This window comes from Ornithorhynchus anatinus, chromosome 11 (assembly GCF_004115215.2).
Source record: "Ornithorhynchus anatinus isolate Pmale09 chromosome 11, mOrnAna1.pri.v4, whole genome shotgun sequence".
NCBI classification, from domain to species: Eukaryota; Metazoa; Chordata; class Mammalia; order Monotremata; family Ornithorhynchidae; genus Ornithorhynchus; species Ornithorhynchus anatinus.
In genome coordinates this window covers 43,931,309-43,951,149 of record NC_041738.1, presented here as the reverse complement: position 1 = coordinate 43,951,149, position 19,841 = coordinate 43,931,309, and the positions used below count along the sequence as shown (strand labels likewise).

General features: G+C 45.7%; 1 protein-coding gene and 1 long non-coding RNA gene across 5 annotated transcripts in view; one reads left to right on the top strand and one right to left on the bottom strand.

The window, feature by feature from the left end:
* The first annotated feature begins 1,093 nt into the window (after window positions 1–1,093).
* Window positions 1,094–7,161, top strand: LOC114815083. Its single transcript, XR_003762864.2, has 3 exons — window positions 1,094–2,951; window positions 5,443–5,508; window positions 5,592–7,161. It is a non-coding gene; the product is annotated as an uncharacterized LOC114815083 (long non-coding RNA).
* The window catches only part of KLHDC4 (kelch domain containing 4), a 61,649-nt gene continuing 46,393 nt past the window's right edge, over window positions 4,586–19,841 (bottom strand). For 3 of the 4 annotated variants that reach the window (XM_029075399.2, XM_029075402.2, XM_029075401.2), the window contains 4 exons: window positions 13,125–13,333; window positions 9,445–9,847; window positions 5,718–5,828; window positions 4,586–5,186 (listed from right to left, as the gene is read on the bottom strand). In XM_029075399.2, coding sequence (XP_028931232.1) covers window positions 5,011–5,186; window positions 5,718–5,828; window positions 9,445–9,847; window positions 13,125–13,333 — 899 coding nt within the window. In that variant the 3' untranslated portion in view covers window positions 4,586–5,010. The remainder of the gene's footprint in view (window positions 5,187–5,717; window positions 5,829–9,444; window positions 9,848–13,124; window positions 13,334–19,841) is intronic. The other variant, XM_029075400.1, reaches the window with a different exon arrangement.

Genomic DNA, 19,841 nt, shown 5'->3' with positions numbered 1-19,841 from the left:
ATGGTATCTGTTATGGTATCTGTTAAGCGCTTACTATGTGCTAAGCACTGTACTAAACGCTGGGGTAAATACAAGGCAATCAGCAGATTCAGTGCCAGTCCCACATGGCCTCACATTTTTAATAGAAGGGAGAACAAGTATTTAATCCCGATTTTGTTGATGAGGAATCTAAAGGACACAGTAGTTAAATGACATGCCCAAGGTCACAGAGCAGCCGGGTGGAGCCAAGAGTAGAACACGAGCCCTCTGAGGCCTGTGCTTATTTCACTAGGATTAAGCAGCATGAGAAGCAGCTTAGCTTGGTGGCAAGAACACGGACTTGGGGCTCAAAGTACGAGGGTTCTAATCCTGACTCCGCCACTTGCCGGCTGTGTGACCTTGGGCAAGCCACTTAACTTCTCTGTGCCTCAGTTACCTCAACTGTAAAAGGAGATTAAGACCGTGAGCCCCACATGGGACCACCTGATGACCTTGTATCTACCCCAGCACTTAGAAAGGTGCTTGGCACATAGTAAGGACTCAAGTACCATAATGATTATTATTAGGCTACACTGCTTCTCTAGTAGTGGAATCGTTAAGCGCACACCACATGCCAACCACACCCGGCCCCTGCCTCGCATAAGGGGGAGAACGAGTATTTAACTCCCATTTTACAGTTGGGGACACTAAGGCACAGAGAGTCGTCCGAGGTCACACAACAGCAAAGCGGCAGAATCAGGATTAGAAACCAAGTCTCCTGACTCGGTCCCGTGCTCTCTCAAACTAGCAGTAATTAGAAATTTAAGGAGTCTGACCCCTTAGCTCCTCTCAGTGACACAGATTCCTGGCATCTTGTAAGCTCGTTGTGAGCAGGGAACCTATCAGTAATATTGCTGCGTTATACTCTCTGCACGCCGTAAGCGCTCAATAAATGATGATGATGGCATTTGTTAAGGGCTTACTATGTGCCAAGCACTGTTCTATCCGACTGATTGATTACGCCTTAGCGTTACAATAAATCTAGGCAACTCCAGGCCTTCACTAATCACTTATTAACCTGAACTCACTGAGCCCTGAGTGTGAACTGCCTGAGCACACAGTACTAAGTTCAGAAAACCAGCCTATTGTCAAAACAATATAAAGACAGCCCATTTACTGCTGTGCCAAGCACAGCACTATAGATTCTATTCTCGGCTACCACAGAGCCCCGTACAATATTTTTACTTCTCCCCTGCTGTGCCGCACACAAGACACTTCTTTACCGGTCCTGTTCTTATCATGGCAATTAAATGGTATAGGCAGTTCACTTGGTGGAGCCTTGCTTATTTCATCTTCATTGGGTTCAAATTAGCCTCTTCCAGTTTAAGGAACCGAGTCTACCGATAATCCCGCAGAAATGAATGAGAGCATCCTGGATTCTACTTGAAAAAGGTCAGGCTTCTCCTTTTGGTGCTTTGCTATGGTTTTTCGGTTGAGCTTGGCAAAAACCTTTGCTCGGTTCCTACCGTTCCTGGGGCCAAGGGCCGCTTTGCTGGAGGAAAAGTGCTCCCCAATTTAGACGGGAACCTGTTTCGGAAAGAACACCATTCATTTCAGCGTCTCTCCATCGTTGGCGTCACCTTCTCCCCTCTCAAAAAGGGGCTGTAGAATTTGGAGGGGAAAATTAGATCAGCACAGGCCTGCAGGGAGAAGGGGCTGGCCTGCAGAAATGTAACAGAGGAGCTAGAATGGCCCTTCTGACTCTTGCTAGGATCCGCCGGTCCATTCACTGACTTCGGTTTCTTCCCCGCCTGATTTAGCAGTCAGCCCTATGATCTCTCCCTTTTATTCACCCCCGAATATTTTTAGACAAACAGGCAGCGCCCCGGCATCCGGAAGGGAACTCCACAGAGAAAGCTGTCAATGTCATCGAGGCCACTTTGATTCACCACAGGCATCTTCTAAAGGACTCAATCCACTCAAAACTCAGAAAGGCCGTGTGCTGCTGCACGATATCCGCTTGCCTTCTCTGGAAACAACAGTGGGACACTGCAGCTGCGGCCGAGACAACGCACCAGGTTGTGTGTGCTACAGAATCCTGCGTTCAGAGAAGAGGTTGCTGGCTAAGCAGTTTTGAGGATCCTTTTTTCAAAAAAGCACCAAGAAAAGTTCCCTTTCAGATTTCACTACCTGCCGGGTTGAGAAAGGTTACAACGGCATAGACAAAAGCAAACAGTGTTTACTAGTAGCCACAGACTGTAGACCACTGTTTTCAGGCTCCACATGGGTTCCCCCCACTCCATCCCCAATCCATTTTGGATGAAGAGAATAACTATGTATCCCAGTGGGTGAGAGAAGAGTGGCTAGTATTCAGGGAGAGATGCTTCGCGTGCAGAACACTGGTTCCAGCAGAAAACTAAATGCTCCTAATTCCCCTACCAAGATGGCTCATCTCCTTAAATTCATTAAGTACGAATTCTATTTTTTTACTTAACGGTGATTGGTTGGAGCGATATCTTCAAGATAATTCTCAGGAACGACGCTACTCACTAAGCCCCTTATATGGAATACTTGTCGTCCTTTCCTGCTGCTTAAAGGACTGAGCTACTCATCGCAGCACTGTCACGCTCGTTTTTACCAATCGGAATGTGGTTAATCTGACCGAGAAATACAAAAATCACTCGAGCAAGTCACCCTCCGACGTGATCTAATCTAAGCATACAGCTGGCTGGCTGCCAAGATCAACGATCCCCATGGAGTAAATACTGCTCAAAGGACAGCCATTTGTGATTGGCTTGCTTTTATCCAGTTGAGATCCAGTTCTTGTGCTTTCCTATGTAAACAATGATGGAGTATCTCTCTAGTCCAAAACTATCTTTGGGCTAGCAATCTGGGGTCCTTATTCAGTGACCTTTTCCCCAGCCTCCAAAAGAGGAAGCTTTCTACCCAGCCCAACCCACAACTCTGCAGTCAAAATCTACCAGCTGGACCAGGTACGAATCTGTGAATCTCCACATTAGAGGGTGGCCACCTTAATTCGAGCAGATGACTACAAAAGGTGTTGCCAGGCCTGCCCTCCCCTTGAGGCAGAGTGGTGCCTTGGATGGGTTGGCTGGAGCAGGGCCAGGAGAGGAGAGAGAAATGGGGGGGAAAAGTGGAAAAATGGAAGTGTTGCCTCTGGACGGGCCATGGGAACAGTTCCCGTTTGACATATCCTGGACATTTTGATGGTGGCTGTGGCTACTCTTTCTTTCAGTGCAGCACACGCTAACCTTCCCCAAACTAGACCCAAACCCATATCTGGATATGACCCAAAATTTTAATGTAGTTATCCATGGGTCGGGCCCAGCACAGATACGCGGGTCTATTTTGGACCCATCTCAAGCTTTACCTCCACGTCAATAAGCAGCCTTTGGCTATTTCTCATGAAACATTTCGTAGAAAAAGCCAGAGCTCCAAGCACCATTACACTGTTAAATAGACTTTGCCTCTGTCGACACTCTCGCTGCCGCGAGTCAATTTTTTTTTTAAAGCTTTTAAGCAATAAAGTGGGATGTTTGCTGGTTATCAACCTTGGCTCGTTTCTGAAAATTGTAAATCTTTGTGGCATACGGGATAGTACGGTTTAAGGAAATAACAGCGTTCTTGTGCCGAACGCATTTTAACAACCATTTACACCGATTAGACGATAAAAAGAGGGCTAATATCATTAACATTATAGCAAGGAACAAGTGCTTGTAATCTGATGTGAGGAGCAAAACAGTTAAATTAGTGACAGCAGAGGAAGGCCCAACACCACAGATATTCAACGTTTTAAGAGGGCTGAAATGGAATCTGATGTCCGGTGGAGGTAGAGATTGTGTATTTAGTCTCATGCTGCAGCTAATTCCACCAGTATCCCCAACCGCTGGATTTCCTTTTAGTCTATCCTCTCCCTTCCAAGAAGTAGAGCCTCCTTTTTCTGAGTCACTGCACCTGGCCTAATTCCAGCCGCAGCTAGAGCTACCACAGAAAAATCACTTTCTCTTCGATTGATCATCTGACCCTGTTCCGCAGATCACCTACTTACAGAGGTGATCGGGAGCTAGACAGAGGAGCTAATTTCAGGCTCTGTCATAATTACTGCAACTTTTGCATTTTTTCAACTCTTGGGTATACGTGAATCCCATCTAAAGGACTGAATTAAATTTAAGAGATCATAAGCCTCTTCCCCTCCTTATGAAACCTTTTCCCTGAGAGTCCCATTCCTCCCAGCTTACTCTGGTTTTCCCTTCCTAGAGTCACTTCCCATTGCCTCTTCCCCAAGCCTCTTGGAACTGTAGTGTGCTTTACTCCGCCTGAATACAGAAATCATATTGCCAATCTTTGTGCCCCACTTCCACTCTCTTCGCCTTCTGCAGAACTAAAGCACATGGTGTTTAAATTATGCCTCAAAGACTCTTAAAGTCCTTCTCTCCAAGTCTACTCCCCCCTCCCAACTCAAAAAGGATCACTCCTGGGAAGGCAGAGGAAGTGGGAGGGAAGATGAGAGACAGCTGGGGGTGAAAGACAGCTTGTTATTTCAACAAAAACACTTGCCACCAGAAAGTTGTAAAGTGCAATACGCCAAAGAACAAATGGAAAGACACTAGGAACAAATGAGCCAACCAAATGGCTCTTTATTACAAAATCTCCCAAGCCCCGACCCCGTCTCTACTTCAGCAAGTTTTCAGACACCAAAGTAAGCTGGGAACACTGAAGAACATTCAACCATCACTAAAATAAAACATCTGCAACAAATACTTTCCGCTTGGCTTCCAAATACTTCCTCCAGTGGTTTCATACGCAAGAGCTACTGGCAGCCATAGACTTGCCACACGCTTTTCCTCAGTTCTGAATGGCACAAGTCGGTGAATAGTACCAGAAAGACGGAGCCTCCTGAGATTTTAGGGTGAGCTTGCAGGTGTCTGTCTGCAGTGGGCCGGATTTATCTGCATTAACCTCAATTTCAGCGTAGTTACGTCTCTCAACTGTACAATACCCATTCTATGCAGCAGAGACCAAGTACTGTCTCTAGACGGAGCTGTCAAAGAATGTCTTTGCCATGGCGTGGGCCACTTTCAGCACCTTCTTCTCTTTTGCATCGGGCCCCATGTTGCTCTGGGCCAGTTTAACCCAGTACTGCTCAGTCCTAGGCAGATAGTCTGTGAATTTCTCGTCAGGTTCAACTGAAGGGTGTTGCTCCTCTTCTGGGAGTCAGGAGGGGAAGAAAAGTGAGGGGAGGAGAAGGGGGAGGAAGAGAGGAAGAGAGAGAAAAGGAGAATGTGTGTGAGTGAATTCATAAACTGTGAAGGCAATCCCATGAGGTGAAAAACTCAAGGTCACTCTTGCAATTTTGTTACTATATATAACAATTAAAGCCACCCAACTGCAAAATTTAATAGCCTTTCTGTAACGAAAGGACATACTAGGATTCGAGCTGTCACTTCCATTTTTTGTTCACAGTTCACACATTGCAACTTTAGGCTCAAAGTCCAAGAACACAGGCTCACAGAACAGACTTTGAACCAGGTAAGTCTCCCCCACTACCTATTCGGGTAATATATCTTCACTTTCATCTACAAGTTTCCCAAGAAACTCTCCTCTTTCCTCAGGTAATCGACGCACCTCAACCCTAACTTGAGACACCAAACACTGGCCACGTGTTTCTACTTCAAACCCCAAGTATCAACGGGATCCTGGCGAACACAAAATTGTCTTCGATTCTGCTACACAAATACCTTCATCTTCTTCGCTCTCTTCTTCTGTGTCCTCATCCTCATCCCCTCCCTCTGCACCTTCTCCATCATCTCCATCTTCAGAGTCGGATTCCTCGAGCCACTCTTGGGTTTCTGTAACAGCAAAATAAACTCACGTGGTTTTTAAATTAGACCTCAGGAATGCCACAGGAGAATTACATGTTACCTGGTGCTTTCCTCTGAGAATTCAATGCTCTACTCAACAGTTGAACTGTTTATTATGGAAACAGATGGTTTGAAGTATATCTCTTTCGCTCCCTGATCATCCTTGAGAATCAGATGCAAGATGAGGCAAGATATACGAGTTTTTCCCCACTGTGTACATTAGATTGGAACAAAGAATCCCACATTGGCAAAAGAAAAATTAGATAAAGCAAAAACTCACTGCATGATATAATGTTGAAATGAGTGCCACCAAGGAAGATGGGAGGGTCAAGAGATGTGAGAAGCAATGACTCAAAGCTTTTGGGTGTAACTCATCTCCCCTCTCATTAGATCACCCAAACAAGCGGCATTTAGGAATTGGTTTACCATTGGAGAGCTGCAATAGGAAGGAGTCACGAAAGAAATAAAGTATTCTCCCCACTCAAAAGTAGCACGGTCTTAAAATGCATTATTTTCTAATCTTTAAATGTGGGAGTCATATGGATTTGTTCAAAAGATGTTGCTACTGTATTTTTTCCTGAAGAGGAAGAGAAAGAAAAAGAAGAGTGAGAAAGGAGGAGAGAGAGAGAGCAAGCAGGGCCAGAATGGACTGATTGTACCAAAGGGATGCAGAAAGACCTCCCTCCCTCTCAGACCTCCCTAAGGCAAAATCTAGGAAAAAGTATTTAATGAAAAGAATAAACATGCTTCTGCTCCTTGGGGCAATTTCAATAAAAACTACGAATTATCATTGCTGAAACTTTTCAGAATGCCAAACTTTGAATCGCCTACGAGTAGCAACCCTAACAGTGTGAAATCGGAGGTAATGGGCCTGACCGGGCAAAATTTCTAGGGAGCTTTGACTTTCTTGCAAAAAAGGACAAAGTAGCTGAGTCTGATTATCTCCATACATCTACCTTCCTTCAACCAACTAATGGAACATTCTAGATGTCCAAGGCCACCAATGCCCTGATAATCGATGCCACCCTGTCACCAGTGGGCATCCCTCAGACCCAAGGGAGGAGGTGAAAGGGGGGCGAAGGGATGCTGTGGCAGAATCAGAGCACAGAGGAGTGAAAACGGTGAGAGCCCGGTAGGTCAGAGAACTGAAATGGAACAGCCTGATCACTTTTATTTCTTGCCCATTCCCCAGTGTCATATGAGTAATACTTTCTAACCCTTTCAGTGTGGTGAACCTGCTGCCCGGGCCCCACCCGAACGACTGTTGCTAGGGCTGCTAATTTTAAATCCTCAACAAATAAAAATCTTGTTTACAATTTTCCCAGATGTGCCCTTCTCCTTGATTTTCATAAGTGGCGTTAGAAAGCAAATCTAGTCAAACAACAAGATTACAGAAGATAATTAGAATCTATTTTGCAAGTCTTCCAGACTTCCCAAACTATGCTTGAGGTACTTAGTACGGAGCTTGGCACATGTTAAGCGCTTAACTGCCTACGTCTTCCCACTCTTCCAAAACCTCCATGATTTCCCATTCCTCTCTGCCACAAGAAGAAACTCCTGACCATTATCTTAAGACACTCCATCAGCTTTGTGCCCCCAAACTCTTCTCCCATTAAACCCCAGCTCGTACACTCAGCTCCTCTCTAGCCAACCTACTCACTGTGCCTCACTCTCATCTCTCTCAGCAATCTCTTGCTCGCACCCTCCCTTCTGCCCTGAACTCCCTCCCCCTTCACATCTGACAGCCCTCTACTCCCCTCCATCCTCCAGACCCTTCTGAAATTACACCTACTCCAGGAGGACTCTTCCCGATTAATCTCACCTCACCCACTGTCCCTTCAGGACTTCCAAGTCACCTAAGTACTTGGATACTCGCCCCCGGCCTCAATCCCCAATAGCATTTATGAACCTATCTCTGGCCTTAACTGTTTCCACCTACCAGTAATATATTTTAAGGTCCGCCTCCCCGACTAAACTGTACGTGACTGGAAGCCACGGACCACTGACTATCAACTTCTACCAATAACTGATTTCAGTGCTGTACACGGGATGAGCACTCAATAACTACTACTGACAGAACACTGGGCTGAGGAGACCGCTGGAGTGACCGACCCAGATGGCATTTCAATCACTCAATCGCATTTATTGACTGCTTACTGCATGCAGACCAATACAGTAAGTGCTGGGGAGAGCGCAACATAAAGTTGGCAGACATGTTCCCTGACCACAACGAGTTTACAGTCTAGAGGAGGAGAGTGACACTTTCAAATACACTTTTTCCTCACTTTACCCTTGTAATTTAATTCTATAATATTTCAGCAAAATAGTCTGGGATAGACTCTTTGGGATCCACCTTTTAAGCAATATTAAAGTGTTCTCAAAATTTGGATTTTTTTTTAGAAGCTGAACATTTCTAACAACTCCCGCCAAGCAGGGATCGTTTTTTCTCAACCGGTTACATATCCTGGGCATAATCATCCATTCTAAAGCAATGGATACGGATCGTCCGTCCAGAGAGACACCGTGATCTAGAGGAAACAGCAAAGGCCTGGGAGTCGCAGGACCTGGTTTCTAAGCCCAGCTCCGCTACTTATCTGCTGTGTGATCACGGGCAAGTTACAACTTATCTGTGCCTCGGTTCCCTCATCTGCAAAATGGGAGTTCACTACCTGTTCTCCCTCCTGCTTACTCTGTGAGCCACATGTGCGACCTGATTATCCTGTATCTACCCCAGTGCTCAGTACAGTGCCTGGCATATAGTAAGCACTTAAAAAATAGAACAATTATTAGTCTCTCATCAATCCGTTTCTTCTCTATTCTCCAGCCACAGTGTAACAAAATCACTGACCTGACCCTAGAAAAGCCTACTTTAGAAATAATAAGGCAGTGGAAAGAACCGGTGAAATTGTGGAATTATTTTAGATGGTGATTGAAAGATTAAAGGAAGACTTTCAGATCAAACAATGAAAAAAGCCACAGAGTTCAAAATTAGAGGTGGAGAGAGATTGCTAGAGAGATTAACCTTTGCCAAGTTTAGTTCTTCTGTGAATAAAAACAGCAGCCTTCTGACAATCTAAAGAATCAGGGCCCGACTAAAATCTGTTCTGCAATGACTCACCGATCAGCAGCACCCTAAATAGACCACCACTAAAAGATCTGTCGGCTCAAACGAGATTTATCCGGGGTGAAAAAATAGTCTCAAGATATAACTAGCCACAGCTGCCTAAAACCCAGGGGCAGAGTGACTGCATTTTTAAATCATCCCTTTCCCATATATGAACATCAGCTCATCAGGCTTAAGTCTCGGACTAACCGGACGGAATTTCGGAGAAGCAAAATTCAAAGCTGAATGAACCCGGCCGACCGAGAGATGTGGTCAACGCGGGGAAAGGAGGGAAATTTGACCCTGTGCCTCTGAGGCTGATCTCTGAACAGTGGATTGCCTTGGTTGTCAAGGAGAGCAACCACCAGACTGCTCGCTTCCCAGGGCATCCTGTCGCCTCTCAGAGACAGCACGCTGGCGGCTCGGACTATCGGTCCGACCCTGGAAATGGCACTTCTTATGCACAGGTAAGACAACAGAGAAACTCTGGCCCCAGCTTACTTGGATCCATCTCCACCAACACTTTCCATTCTTCCAGCTTGTGAAGATCAATGCAGTAGAAATCATTGAGTGTGAACTGGCGGTCTCCAGCTTCAAACATGCCCCCGTACACGTAAAGTAGGCCGTGTTTCACGGCCAACATAGCATTAGAGCGAGGACAGGGTTCCACGCCTGGGCCGCGGGCCTCTCCTCCAGCTTCATCTTCAGATTCAGATTTCTCCGCTTCCATCCCCGGGGTTGAGATGACTTGTTTAATAGTCATGACTGTTCCATCCTCTGCAACAACCTCTTTGATCACTTCCAAAGGTTCCTGGGGATTGGGCCCTGTACACTCTTCGTGTTCAAGTCCCCCGGCTTCCGGTTTTTTGCCCCTCCTGCGTTTTCTCTTTTCCGATTTAGGTCCCTAGTGACACGACAGAAAGAAGCCAAAGAACAAAGAACACACAAGCCAGTGAACTCCAACGACACAGAAGAGGGAACGGCCTTTTCAAGTACAAAAATTTTTTAAAACAACCGATGGCCTAAATCGATTCTGAACGGCACATTCTTTCACATGCTTTTGGTCTCTGTATTGGCTGTTGTTAATTTTTTACAGCAAAAAATATAAATCAAACTTGGGGCTCAGGAACGCTGGTGCTTTTACTATAGCAACTGAAAGCCTAGCGCCTCTTAAAAAAAAAAAAAAAAAGAGGAATTAACCCTCTAGTCTCCCCTGCGCCGTCACTATTTTGTGACCGAGGCAGGAGAAAATAACCCACCACTTAATGTAATCAAAATACAATTACGAAGTGATAAATTACAGTGCACTGCTGAGTAACACTCAGTGCCTTTGGAGGACTAAGAGGCCTGCCAAGAATTTAGAAGCAGATCAGTCTGCTCTCAAAGAGGGAAAGTTTCTTGGGTAACAACCAAATACCTCATAGGGCAAACTCAAAACAAGGCTGCAGTCATACCTACTTTTTCCCTTTGTTCAATGCCAAGCTAATGAAAGCATGAAGAAATGAACACCGCCTCCCAAAGTTTTATGTATTAAAATTTTTCTTCATAAAGATTCTAATTTCTCTTTTTCATTTCATAAATATTCACAGTAGCTGAAGTTTCTCAGCCACTTTAGGTAACAAGTTTGCTGCTCTCTGGCCTGAGGTTGCCTATTCCTCTTCCTAGACCTTCGTTCATTCATTCGATCGTATTTATACCGTGTGCAGAGCACTGTACTAAACGCTCGGAAAGTACAATTTGGCAACAAATAGAGATAATCCCTACCCAACGGGCTCTTAACTTGGAGTCCAAATGGAATCTTTATCTCTTGAAAACGTTCGATTTTTAAGGCTGCGATTTGGCAGCAATCGACATCTTACTAGCTTTTTAGGTCTGTGAACTTGGAAAGGCTCCTCTACTAGGTGTGAGCACCTCACTTCATTCCCTCTGCCATCCGCTATGGCTCACCAGATAGTCAAAGCAGAGAGGTGTGGAAATACATATGATACTTAATATCAGTTAGTGGCGCGGTAAACGCAGGTCCGGAAATCAAGTCCGTAAGAAGGCAAAGGTCAAATGGGGGAGATCTGTGCCGTCAGTTGAATCACTCCATCCCTGACCATCGACGGAGGTCCAGTCGATGAGCCTCTTATCTTGAAAGAAGATAAGAAGCAGCGTGGCCCAGTAGGTAGATCACGGGCCCGGGAGTCAAAAGGGCCTGGGTTCAACTCCCGACTCTGCTGCCTGCTTGCTCTGTGACCCTGGGCAAGTCACTTAACTTTTCTGGGCCCCAGTTACCTAATCTGTAAAGTGGGGATTAAGACTATGAGCCCTGTGTGGGACTGTGTCCAACCCGATCAGCCTGTATCCACCCCAGTGTTAAGTACGGTGCCCGGCACAAAGTAGCACTTTGCAAACACCTTAAAAAAACGAAGAGGAATTTTTTTTTTCAAGTAAACATTAGAAAGACTCAAAACCTCAAAACCTGGCAAGACTTATGTTGGAGAGAGATGAAGAGGGAGAAAGGGGAGAAAGAGGGAGAGCAAGAGAAAGGAGTGTATGTATCTGTCTGTGCGTGTGAGCCCACACGTGAGTGAGAGATGCAGCAGGATTGCTGCTTCCTTGTGTGCGGAGGAGGTAAGCGAGGAAGGGAGTACAACGAGAGCAGAGACCCCTCAGGCCTCCTGATCCCAGCAGGTTGGGAAGCAACATGGAAGCAGGTGGGGAGTTCTACAGCATGAACAGGTACTTAGAAATGGGCTGCAGGTATGGGCGGTAGATCATGTCAGCACTTACTTGAACAGTAAGTGCTCAATAAGTGACTGATTGTCTGTGTCCCCCTCTAAGAAGAATAATAATGTGGGCATTTGTTAAGCGCTTACTATGTGCAGATCACTGTTCTAAGCGCTGGGGGGGAATACAAGGTGATCAGGTTGTCCCATGTGGGGCTCACAGTCTTAATCCCCATTTTACAGATGAGGGAACTGAGGCACAGAGAAGTTAAGTCACTTGCCCAAAGTCACACAGCTGACAAGTGGCGGAGCCAGGATTCGAACCCATGACCTCTGACTCCCAAGCCCGGGCTCTTTCCACTGAGCCACGCTGCTTCTCTAGTGGCAATGTAGTGAAAATGTAGTGCTGTCTGCCACTGCAGCGAAAACATAGTGGCAGACAACAGGGGAGAATGAGTCGGGGAAATGAGAGGAGTCACTAAGATGTAACGACAGGAACAGAGAATAGGGGAGGGATGGGAGAGAAAAGACAGCAGAGACGGGGCAGGGAGAGAGAAAGAGAGAGAGGCAGGAAAAAAGATACAGCCGAATAAAGTCACTGAACTGGTGAGGGACCTAGCAGAAGAGCTGGGAAGCAGCATGGCCTAGTGGAAAAAGCAGGGGCTTTCGAGTCAGAAGACCCGGCTTCTAATCCTGGTTCCGCCACTAGACTGCTGCGTGACCTGGAGCAAGTCGCTTCACTTCTCTGTGCCTCAGTTACCTCATCTATGAAAGGGGGACTAAGACTGTGAGCCCCACATGGGACATGAACTGTGTCCAACCTATTTAGCTTGTATCTACCCCTGCACGTGGCCCTGGAACACAGTAAGCACTTAACAAATACCATTAAAGGAGGAGTAGCAGGGGAGATGAGAGGAGTGACCAGGAGGAAATTACAGAAAGAGGGGAGAGAAAAAGGGGTGGAAGAAAAAAAACATTTATCCAGAAGGCTAGGTATTCCTACTAATTCATAATAATAATAATTAATAATTATGGTATTCGTTAAGTGCTTACTATGTGCAGAGTACTGTTCTAAGCACTGGGGGAGATACAGGGTCATCAGATTGTCCCATGTGGGGCTCACATTTTTTTTTAATCCCCATTTTTACAGATGAGGTGACTGAGGAACAGAGAAGTTAAGTGACTTGCTCAAGGTCACAAAGCTGACAGGTGCCGGAGCCGGGATTAGAACCCACGTCCTCTGACTCCCAAGCCTGGGCTCTTTCCACTGAGCCACGCTGCTTCTCCATGGCAATATCTATTCCTGGAAAAAAAAAATCCCAGCAATAAATGCCATTTCAGATTTTTCTCCACCTGGTGTACCCAAGTCTACTGCTAATATTTTTTTCTGTTCTTCTAAAACAGACGTTTGTGAACTTGTAGTCATCCCTATTACGACGGCTTAATTCATCCACCTGAGGGTGAGAATACCTTTAGCTGCCCTGCAAACCAGCGATTCTTGGCTGTGTCGTACAAGTACAGGTCATTGAAGAAATCACCCTCGATGCTTTCCTCCTCTTCTTCATCACACACCCCGCCAAACAGGAGGGTCCGACTATTAGGGGCCAGAGCCACGGAGAAGCCAGACCTCGGAGTGGGCTTCACTCCGGAAGGGTTCATTCGAGTCCATGTCCATTTTCCTGGTAACAGAGAGAAAACAGGCCAATTCAAAGGGATGAGAGACAGCTGAAAACCAGGCCCGTGAAAAGACTGGGGAAATTACAGAACTCTAGTCTAGGTTTGGAAGTGGTCACTTGCCTATTCAACTGGGGCCAGGACACTTTAGGGCAGGCAAATAAAAATATATTGCCAGAATTCCACGAAGAAAGGCAGGTTGGTAAAAATGTGTGAAGAAAAGTACACTTTTTTCTATGTATTTACAAAGCTACTGGGAAGTTTTAGTAATCCCTCAGCTACAGAGTGATATCTGTATACCACCCACTGACGTACTTGGTTGCTTTAACATTATTTAAAGTAACTGTTAAAATACAAATATTAAATCATATCCATTTGTCAGTTTAATCACACAGCTGATGTACATATTACATTTTCCCCTTGTTCCCTTTAAGGAGTAATTATGCATTCAACTATAAATTACATACTTTTACCGTAACATGAAAGGCAACTGCAAAACACAATTTTAAAGAATGATAGAAGAAGAGAGTCAAGCAAGGAGGTGAAATACAGTGATGGTCAAATATTCATCACAAATCTAGAAAAAGACAAAAGTAAATGATACAGACAGGTCCTTGGGTTATCATGACCTAACAGTATATTCAAAGGCTTGTTACATAATGATAAATCCCACAACACCATCTCCTCCACTCTTGCTGATATACAAAGACAATTTAGGGAAATAGAGGGGTTTCTTTTTCTGCTCCTAGAATAACATTTTGATCTGGGATTCTAAAATAAAAAAAAAGAAATGGAGTTACCCAGATTTCTATTAAATAACTCTTTCAACGCTTCTACTTCCCCCAGGGTTCTTGATATTCATCCCAGCCTCAGTACTTACTGATATATCTGTGATTAATGTCTGTCTCCCTCTCTGGACTGTAAGCTCTTTTTGGGCAGGGAATGTATTTACCAATTCTGTTGCACTGAATTCTCCCAAGCACTTAATATAGTGTTCTGCACGTAGGACACCAATAAACACCATGTTGGATTGATTCTCCCTTCTTCATTTGTTTGAAGTCTATTTGAGAGAGTCTTTCCACATGATCTTTCTTTCACTTGGTTCATATTAAATAACAAGTTCTTCCCTCCCCAAATCTCTAGTCTTTCTAAACTTTTTGTTTATATTCACTCACTTTCAGCTCATCCCAAAACCTATCTTGTTCAAATTAAAAAGAATCCATGAGCTCTAACTCTCCCATCCAGAATCAAATTACAGAGGCATTTAAAAAACCTAACTTTTTAACATTCATCTCTAATGCAGCTCTGTGGACTGAATATACCCTTTCCTGGAATTTTTGGCCTTCTAGGCACAGTGAAAACCACCAATTTAGAAGGGAAGAAGGGAGGGACGGTCAATCCCATTTAATGGAAAGCCTGAATTGTAATACTTCAATGCAACTTTGTCAGAAAATTTTGGATGTCTCCTTTATGCTCAGTTGAAATTTAGCTATTTATTGCATTGTTCTCTTTCGCTTGCTTGCTTGCTTTTAAATCTATCTTATGCAGCTGGAGGTTCAAATCAATCCATCAGCAGTATTTACTGAGCTCCTCTGAGCAAAGCACTGTGCTTACTAAATGCTGTGGAGTGTACAAGGAAGTTGGAAGACATGATAACTACCCTCATGGAGTTTACAATTTAGTGGGAGAGTCAGGTAATAAGCCAAGTAGGTGATTATCCTTCTGGCTCCTCCCCCAACTGATTCTCACATGCCTCTATATATCTCCTGCAGTTTCAGTTTAGCTGAGGTTTGGAAAACCCTGGGGTCTGTCACACACTTCCATTTTTAGATCAAAACCTACCTTCTTCTAGCAGCGCTGAAGGGCAAAAGAAGATCTGACTTATGAATTCTGCATTTGTGGAGTCCAAATTAATGTGATTTTACTATAGGTCTCAGTCCTCATTCTGAGGCTCGAATCTGAGCTATTTTAAACATTAAGTTGTGGAGCTACTGTATGGCTTTAAGAAACCAAAATTATTCTTTTAAATACTGAGTGTATAATTAGGTTACGTACACACACACACAAACACCAACAAAAAGCCTGTCATCATCTGTTCATTGAAAATTTCTAGGTTTGCTTACTGGCTTTGATCCCATCTTCCTCCAGGTACCTACGACAATTTGTTTACTATTTTACTACTAAATGAAATTAGATTTTTAAAGTCACACCTTTTGTCCCTGCCGTCAAAACAACTTCAGCACTTTCACTGGGTAGAATGCTACAGTTGAGCATTTTGGGGTGGATCCACTGTTCACAGTGCTGCTTTGAGAAAACGCACCATTCGGCACTTGTTTCCTTAGCATCGAACACGAACTCCTTATCAAGTGGCTTTTCTCTAGGCCACGCCGCTTCGACTACAACCCTCAACAGCTCTCCCCTTCTTAACTGACTCGCTAACCTTCTACCACAGAGCAGCCCACACTCTGCTCCTCTAATACCAACGTACTGACTGTACCTAAATCTCATCTGTCTTGCCGCCAAACCCTTGCTCATATCCTCCCGCTGACCCGAAACCCGCTCCCCCTTCATATCCAACAGACCACCATTCTACCACCTTCAAATTGGCAATAAGACATGGGATCTGTCCCTCAGGGGACATTCAGCTAGGGTGCCCCTAGATTTTTTCCTTTTGGGCAAGATCCCGAGTGAACTTGTTTCTACAGGTCCCAGCATCTTTGGTAGGAGTTGAGGGACAGGATGGAGGGAGGAAGGAAAGGAGAGAAGTAGGGCTGAAGCTCCTGATCAGGCCAAGGGGAATAATAATAATACTATTATTATTGTATTTAAGCATTAATTCATTCAATCATATTGAGTGCTTATACTATGTGCAAAGTGCTTGGGAAAGTATAACCCAATAACAGACATGTTCCCTGCCCACAATGAGCTCATAGTCTACAGGGGGTGATCGACATTAATATACATTAAAAAACAAATGAATAAATTACAGAAATATACGTAGATGCTGTGGGGATGGAAGGGAGGACAAATTAAGGGAGCAGGTCAGAGCGATGCAGAAGGGACAGGGAGAAAAGGAGAGGAGGCCTTAGTCAGGGAAGGCTTCTTGGAGGAGATGTGCCTTCAGTACGGCTTTCTAGTGGAGGAGACCAATTATCTGTCTAATGTGAGGAAGGGTGCTCCAGGCCAGAGGTAGGATGTGGACGAGAGGTCGTCGGCGACAGACGAGAGTACCTCCAGCACTTAATACAGTGCCTGACACATAGCAAGTGCTTAAAAAATACCATCGTTATCATCAAGGTACACAGCACTTACTACCGTCAGGCACTGGGGTAGATAAAGATAATCAGGTCCCTCAGGGAGCTCACAGTCAAAGTCGGGGAAGGGAAGGCAGACCGAGTATTGACTCCCCATTTTGCAGATGACAGATCTGAGGCGTCGAAAAGTTAACTGACTTGCCCGAGGACACACAGCGGACAAGTAGAGGGGCCGGGATTAGAGCCCAGGTCCTCCGACTCCCAGGCCCGTCCTCTATCCACTAGGCCACCCTGCTCCTCAAACAGCAAACCGCCAGGCAAAACCCTAGCCCCGTTTCTGCCTTATTGAGCAACCCAGCTCTTTATGCTTAGGGGCCTGATGCTAAAAATGAAAAGTGGCAAATCTCAGCTGCTGACACACTGACCATTTTCTTGTGATAAGCCAGGGGTGAGAAGAAAGGCCTTCCCGGCGGAACACATGGAGCCCAGAGGGACACGGGTTAAGTACAGTCTCCACCGCCTGAAACGTGTCTGGTCACTTTGGCAGTGGGACACCCAGTTTCAAACACTAGGGTTTCTAGGGTCCCTGGCAATTCAAAGCCAGGACAGGGACTCCTAGTGCATGGTGAGACTGCCCTGCTAGTTCTGTCATCATCGCATTATTCTTAAATTTGGTACTTCAAGCAGCCAGAGTCCAGCTAGCCAGCCCCAAATCCTAGGGGCTCAGCTACCGAGGCACTCAATGCCAAATGCCCTCCCTCCCTTCAAATGTGCAAGCCCCACCCACAGAGACTACACAGGAACTTCCTTTAGTTATAAACACAGAACCAGTCCACTTTAAGGTTTCATCAGCATCGGTAGTGATACAACAGAATCTTACCGATTCAGGAATAAACAACTAGTTCTGACTTGGTACTAGATCCTAACTTAACAGAGAAGCATCTTGGATTAACGGAGAGAGCACGGGCCTGGGAAGAAGAGGACCTAGGTTCTAATCCCGGCTCCGCCAAATGCTTGCTGTACGACCTCGGGAAACTCACTCAACTTCTCCGTGTCTCAGTTCTCCCGTTTTCCCTCCTACTTCCTATTTAAGACCGTGAGCTCCGTGCGGGACAGGGACGGCGTCCAACCTATTTCACTTGCATCTACCCCAGCGCTTAGAACGGTGTTTGACACTAGTAACCGCTTAACAAATACCATTTTTTTAAAAATTCCAAATCCTACCACCTCACTAAAATACTGTTTCATTTCTGTGGGGATGCCATCCAGGGATTCTTTCTTGGTGGTTCACCCCGCTGATTCTCAGGCTGCTTTCCCTATCAAGAGTCTGGGAGGGTGGTAAGGGAGTAACTCTTCCTATGACTCTGAGGATTTTCCTCACTTTTCTAGCCTCCACTTCCTGGCCCAATTCTTCCCGCATTGGCTCCGCTACAGCTGATGTCACCAGGTATGTGATCATCCCAACGCAAGAGAACTTCCCTTCTGTGAAGGGTCCCGAGGAATGAGTCCTGCTCTAGAAACCTCTGGGTTTTTCTCCTTCTTCTGTGTGAGAGGCTGACTAGCCTGCTGGACTGCCACACTCCCTAACAAGAAAGAGATTGGAAAGCATTACATAATATCATAAGATGAGCAGTTAATCATGGCGTTCCATCTTATTTTAAAATGTGGATCAGATACGAAAAGAAAAAGAAGGAAAAAAACCCCAACTTGAGGTTGGTCTCAGAACAGGAGTCCATCTGGGTTGTTCAGCATTAAAACAGATTCTTCAAGATGGCTATTTCCAGGAGTGCTAACTTGGGGATGGTGTTACTGGGCTGCTTCCCAAATCAGCTGTAAATCTAGAGTGGGAAGCCTCGTAGCAGTTGTGAGGAACTCTTAAATCAGGAAATCGATATTAGGGATCCAATGCCTCTAAGCGGCGGGTGCTAGTGGAAAGATCCCGGGCCTGAGAGTTGGAGGACCTAGGTTCTAATCCTAGCTCTGTCACTTGTCTGCCGTGTTCATTCATTCAATAGTATTTATTGAGCGCTTACTATGTGCAGAACACTGTACTAAGCGCTTGGAATGAACAAGTCGGCAACAGATAGAGACAGTCCCTGCCGTTTGACTACAGTCTAATCGGGGGAGACGGACAGACGAGAACAATGGCAATAAACAGAGTCAAGGGGAAGAACATCTCGTAAAAACAATGGCAACTAAATAGAATCAAGGCGATGGACATTTCATTAACAAAATAAATAGGGTGATGAAAATATATACAGTTGAGCAGATGAGTACAGTGCTGAGAGGATGGGAAGGGAGAGGGGGAGGAGCAGAGGGAAATGGGGGGAGAAGAGCGTTAAGCTGCGGAGAGGTGAAGGGGGGGGAGGTAGAGGGAGTAGAGGGAGAAGGGGAGCTCAGTCTGGGAAGGCCTCTTGGAGGAGGTGAGTTTTAAGTAGGGTTTTGAAGTGGGGAAGAGAATCAGTTTGGCGGAGGTGAGGAGGGAGGGCGTTCCGGGACCGCGGGAGGATGTGGCCCGGGGGTCGACGGCGGGATGGGCGAGACCGAGGGACGGTGAGGAGGTGAGCGGCGGAGGAGCGGAGCGTGCGGGGTGGGCGGCAGAAAGAGAGAAGGGAGGAGAGGTAGGAAGGGGCAAGGTGATGGAGAGCCTTGAAGCCTACAGTGAGGAGTTTTTGTTTGGAGCGGAGGTTGATAGGAAACCACTGGAGTTGTTTAAGAAGGGGAGTGACATGCCCAGAGCGTTTCTTGCCGTGTGTCCTCGTGCAAGTCACTTAACTTCCCTGGGCCATGCCCCATATGGGACGCGGACTGTGCCAAATCTGATTATTTTGTATAATAATAATAATAATGTTGGCATTTGTTAAGCGCTTCCTATGTGCAGAGCACTGTTCTAAGCGCTGGGGGAGATACAGGGTAATCGGGTTGTCCCATGTGAGTTAATCCCCATTTTACAGATGAGGTAACTGAGGCACAGAGAAGTGAAATGACTCGCCCACAGACACACAGCTGACAAGTGACAGAGCCGGGAGTCGAACTCATGACCTCTGACTCCGAAGCCCAGGCTCTTTCCACTGAGCCACGCTGCTTCTCTAGCTGTATCTAGCTCAGTGTTTAGTTCAGTACCTGGGACATAGTAAGCACGTAAATACCATTTAAAAAAAATTCTTTGGTGTAGGATGATTTGGGAGGTGGGGGTCTACGGATGCCTGCTAACCACCCTACTCCCCCCGCCCTGACCTGTCGTCAGATTATAAAAAGT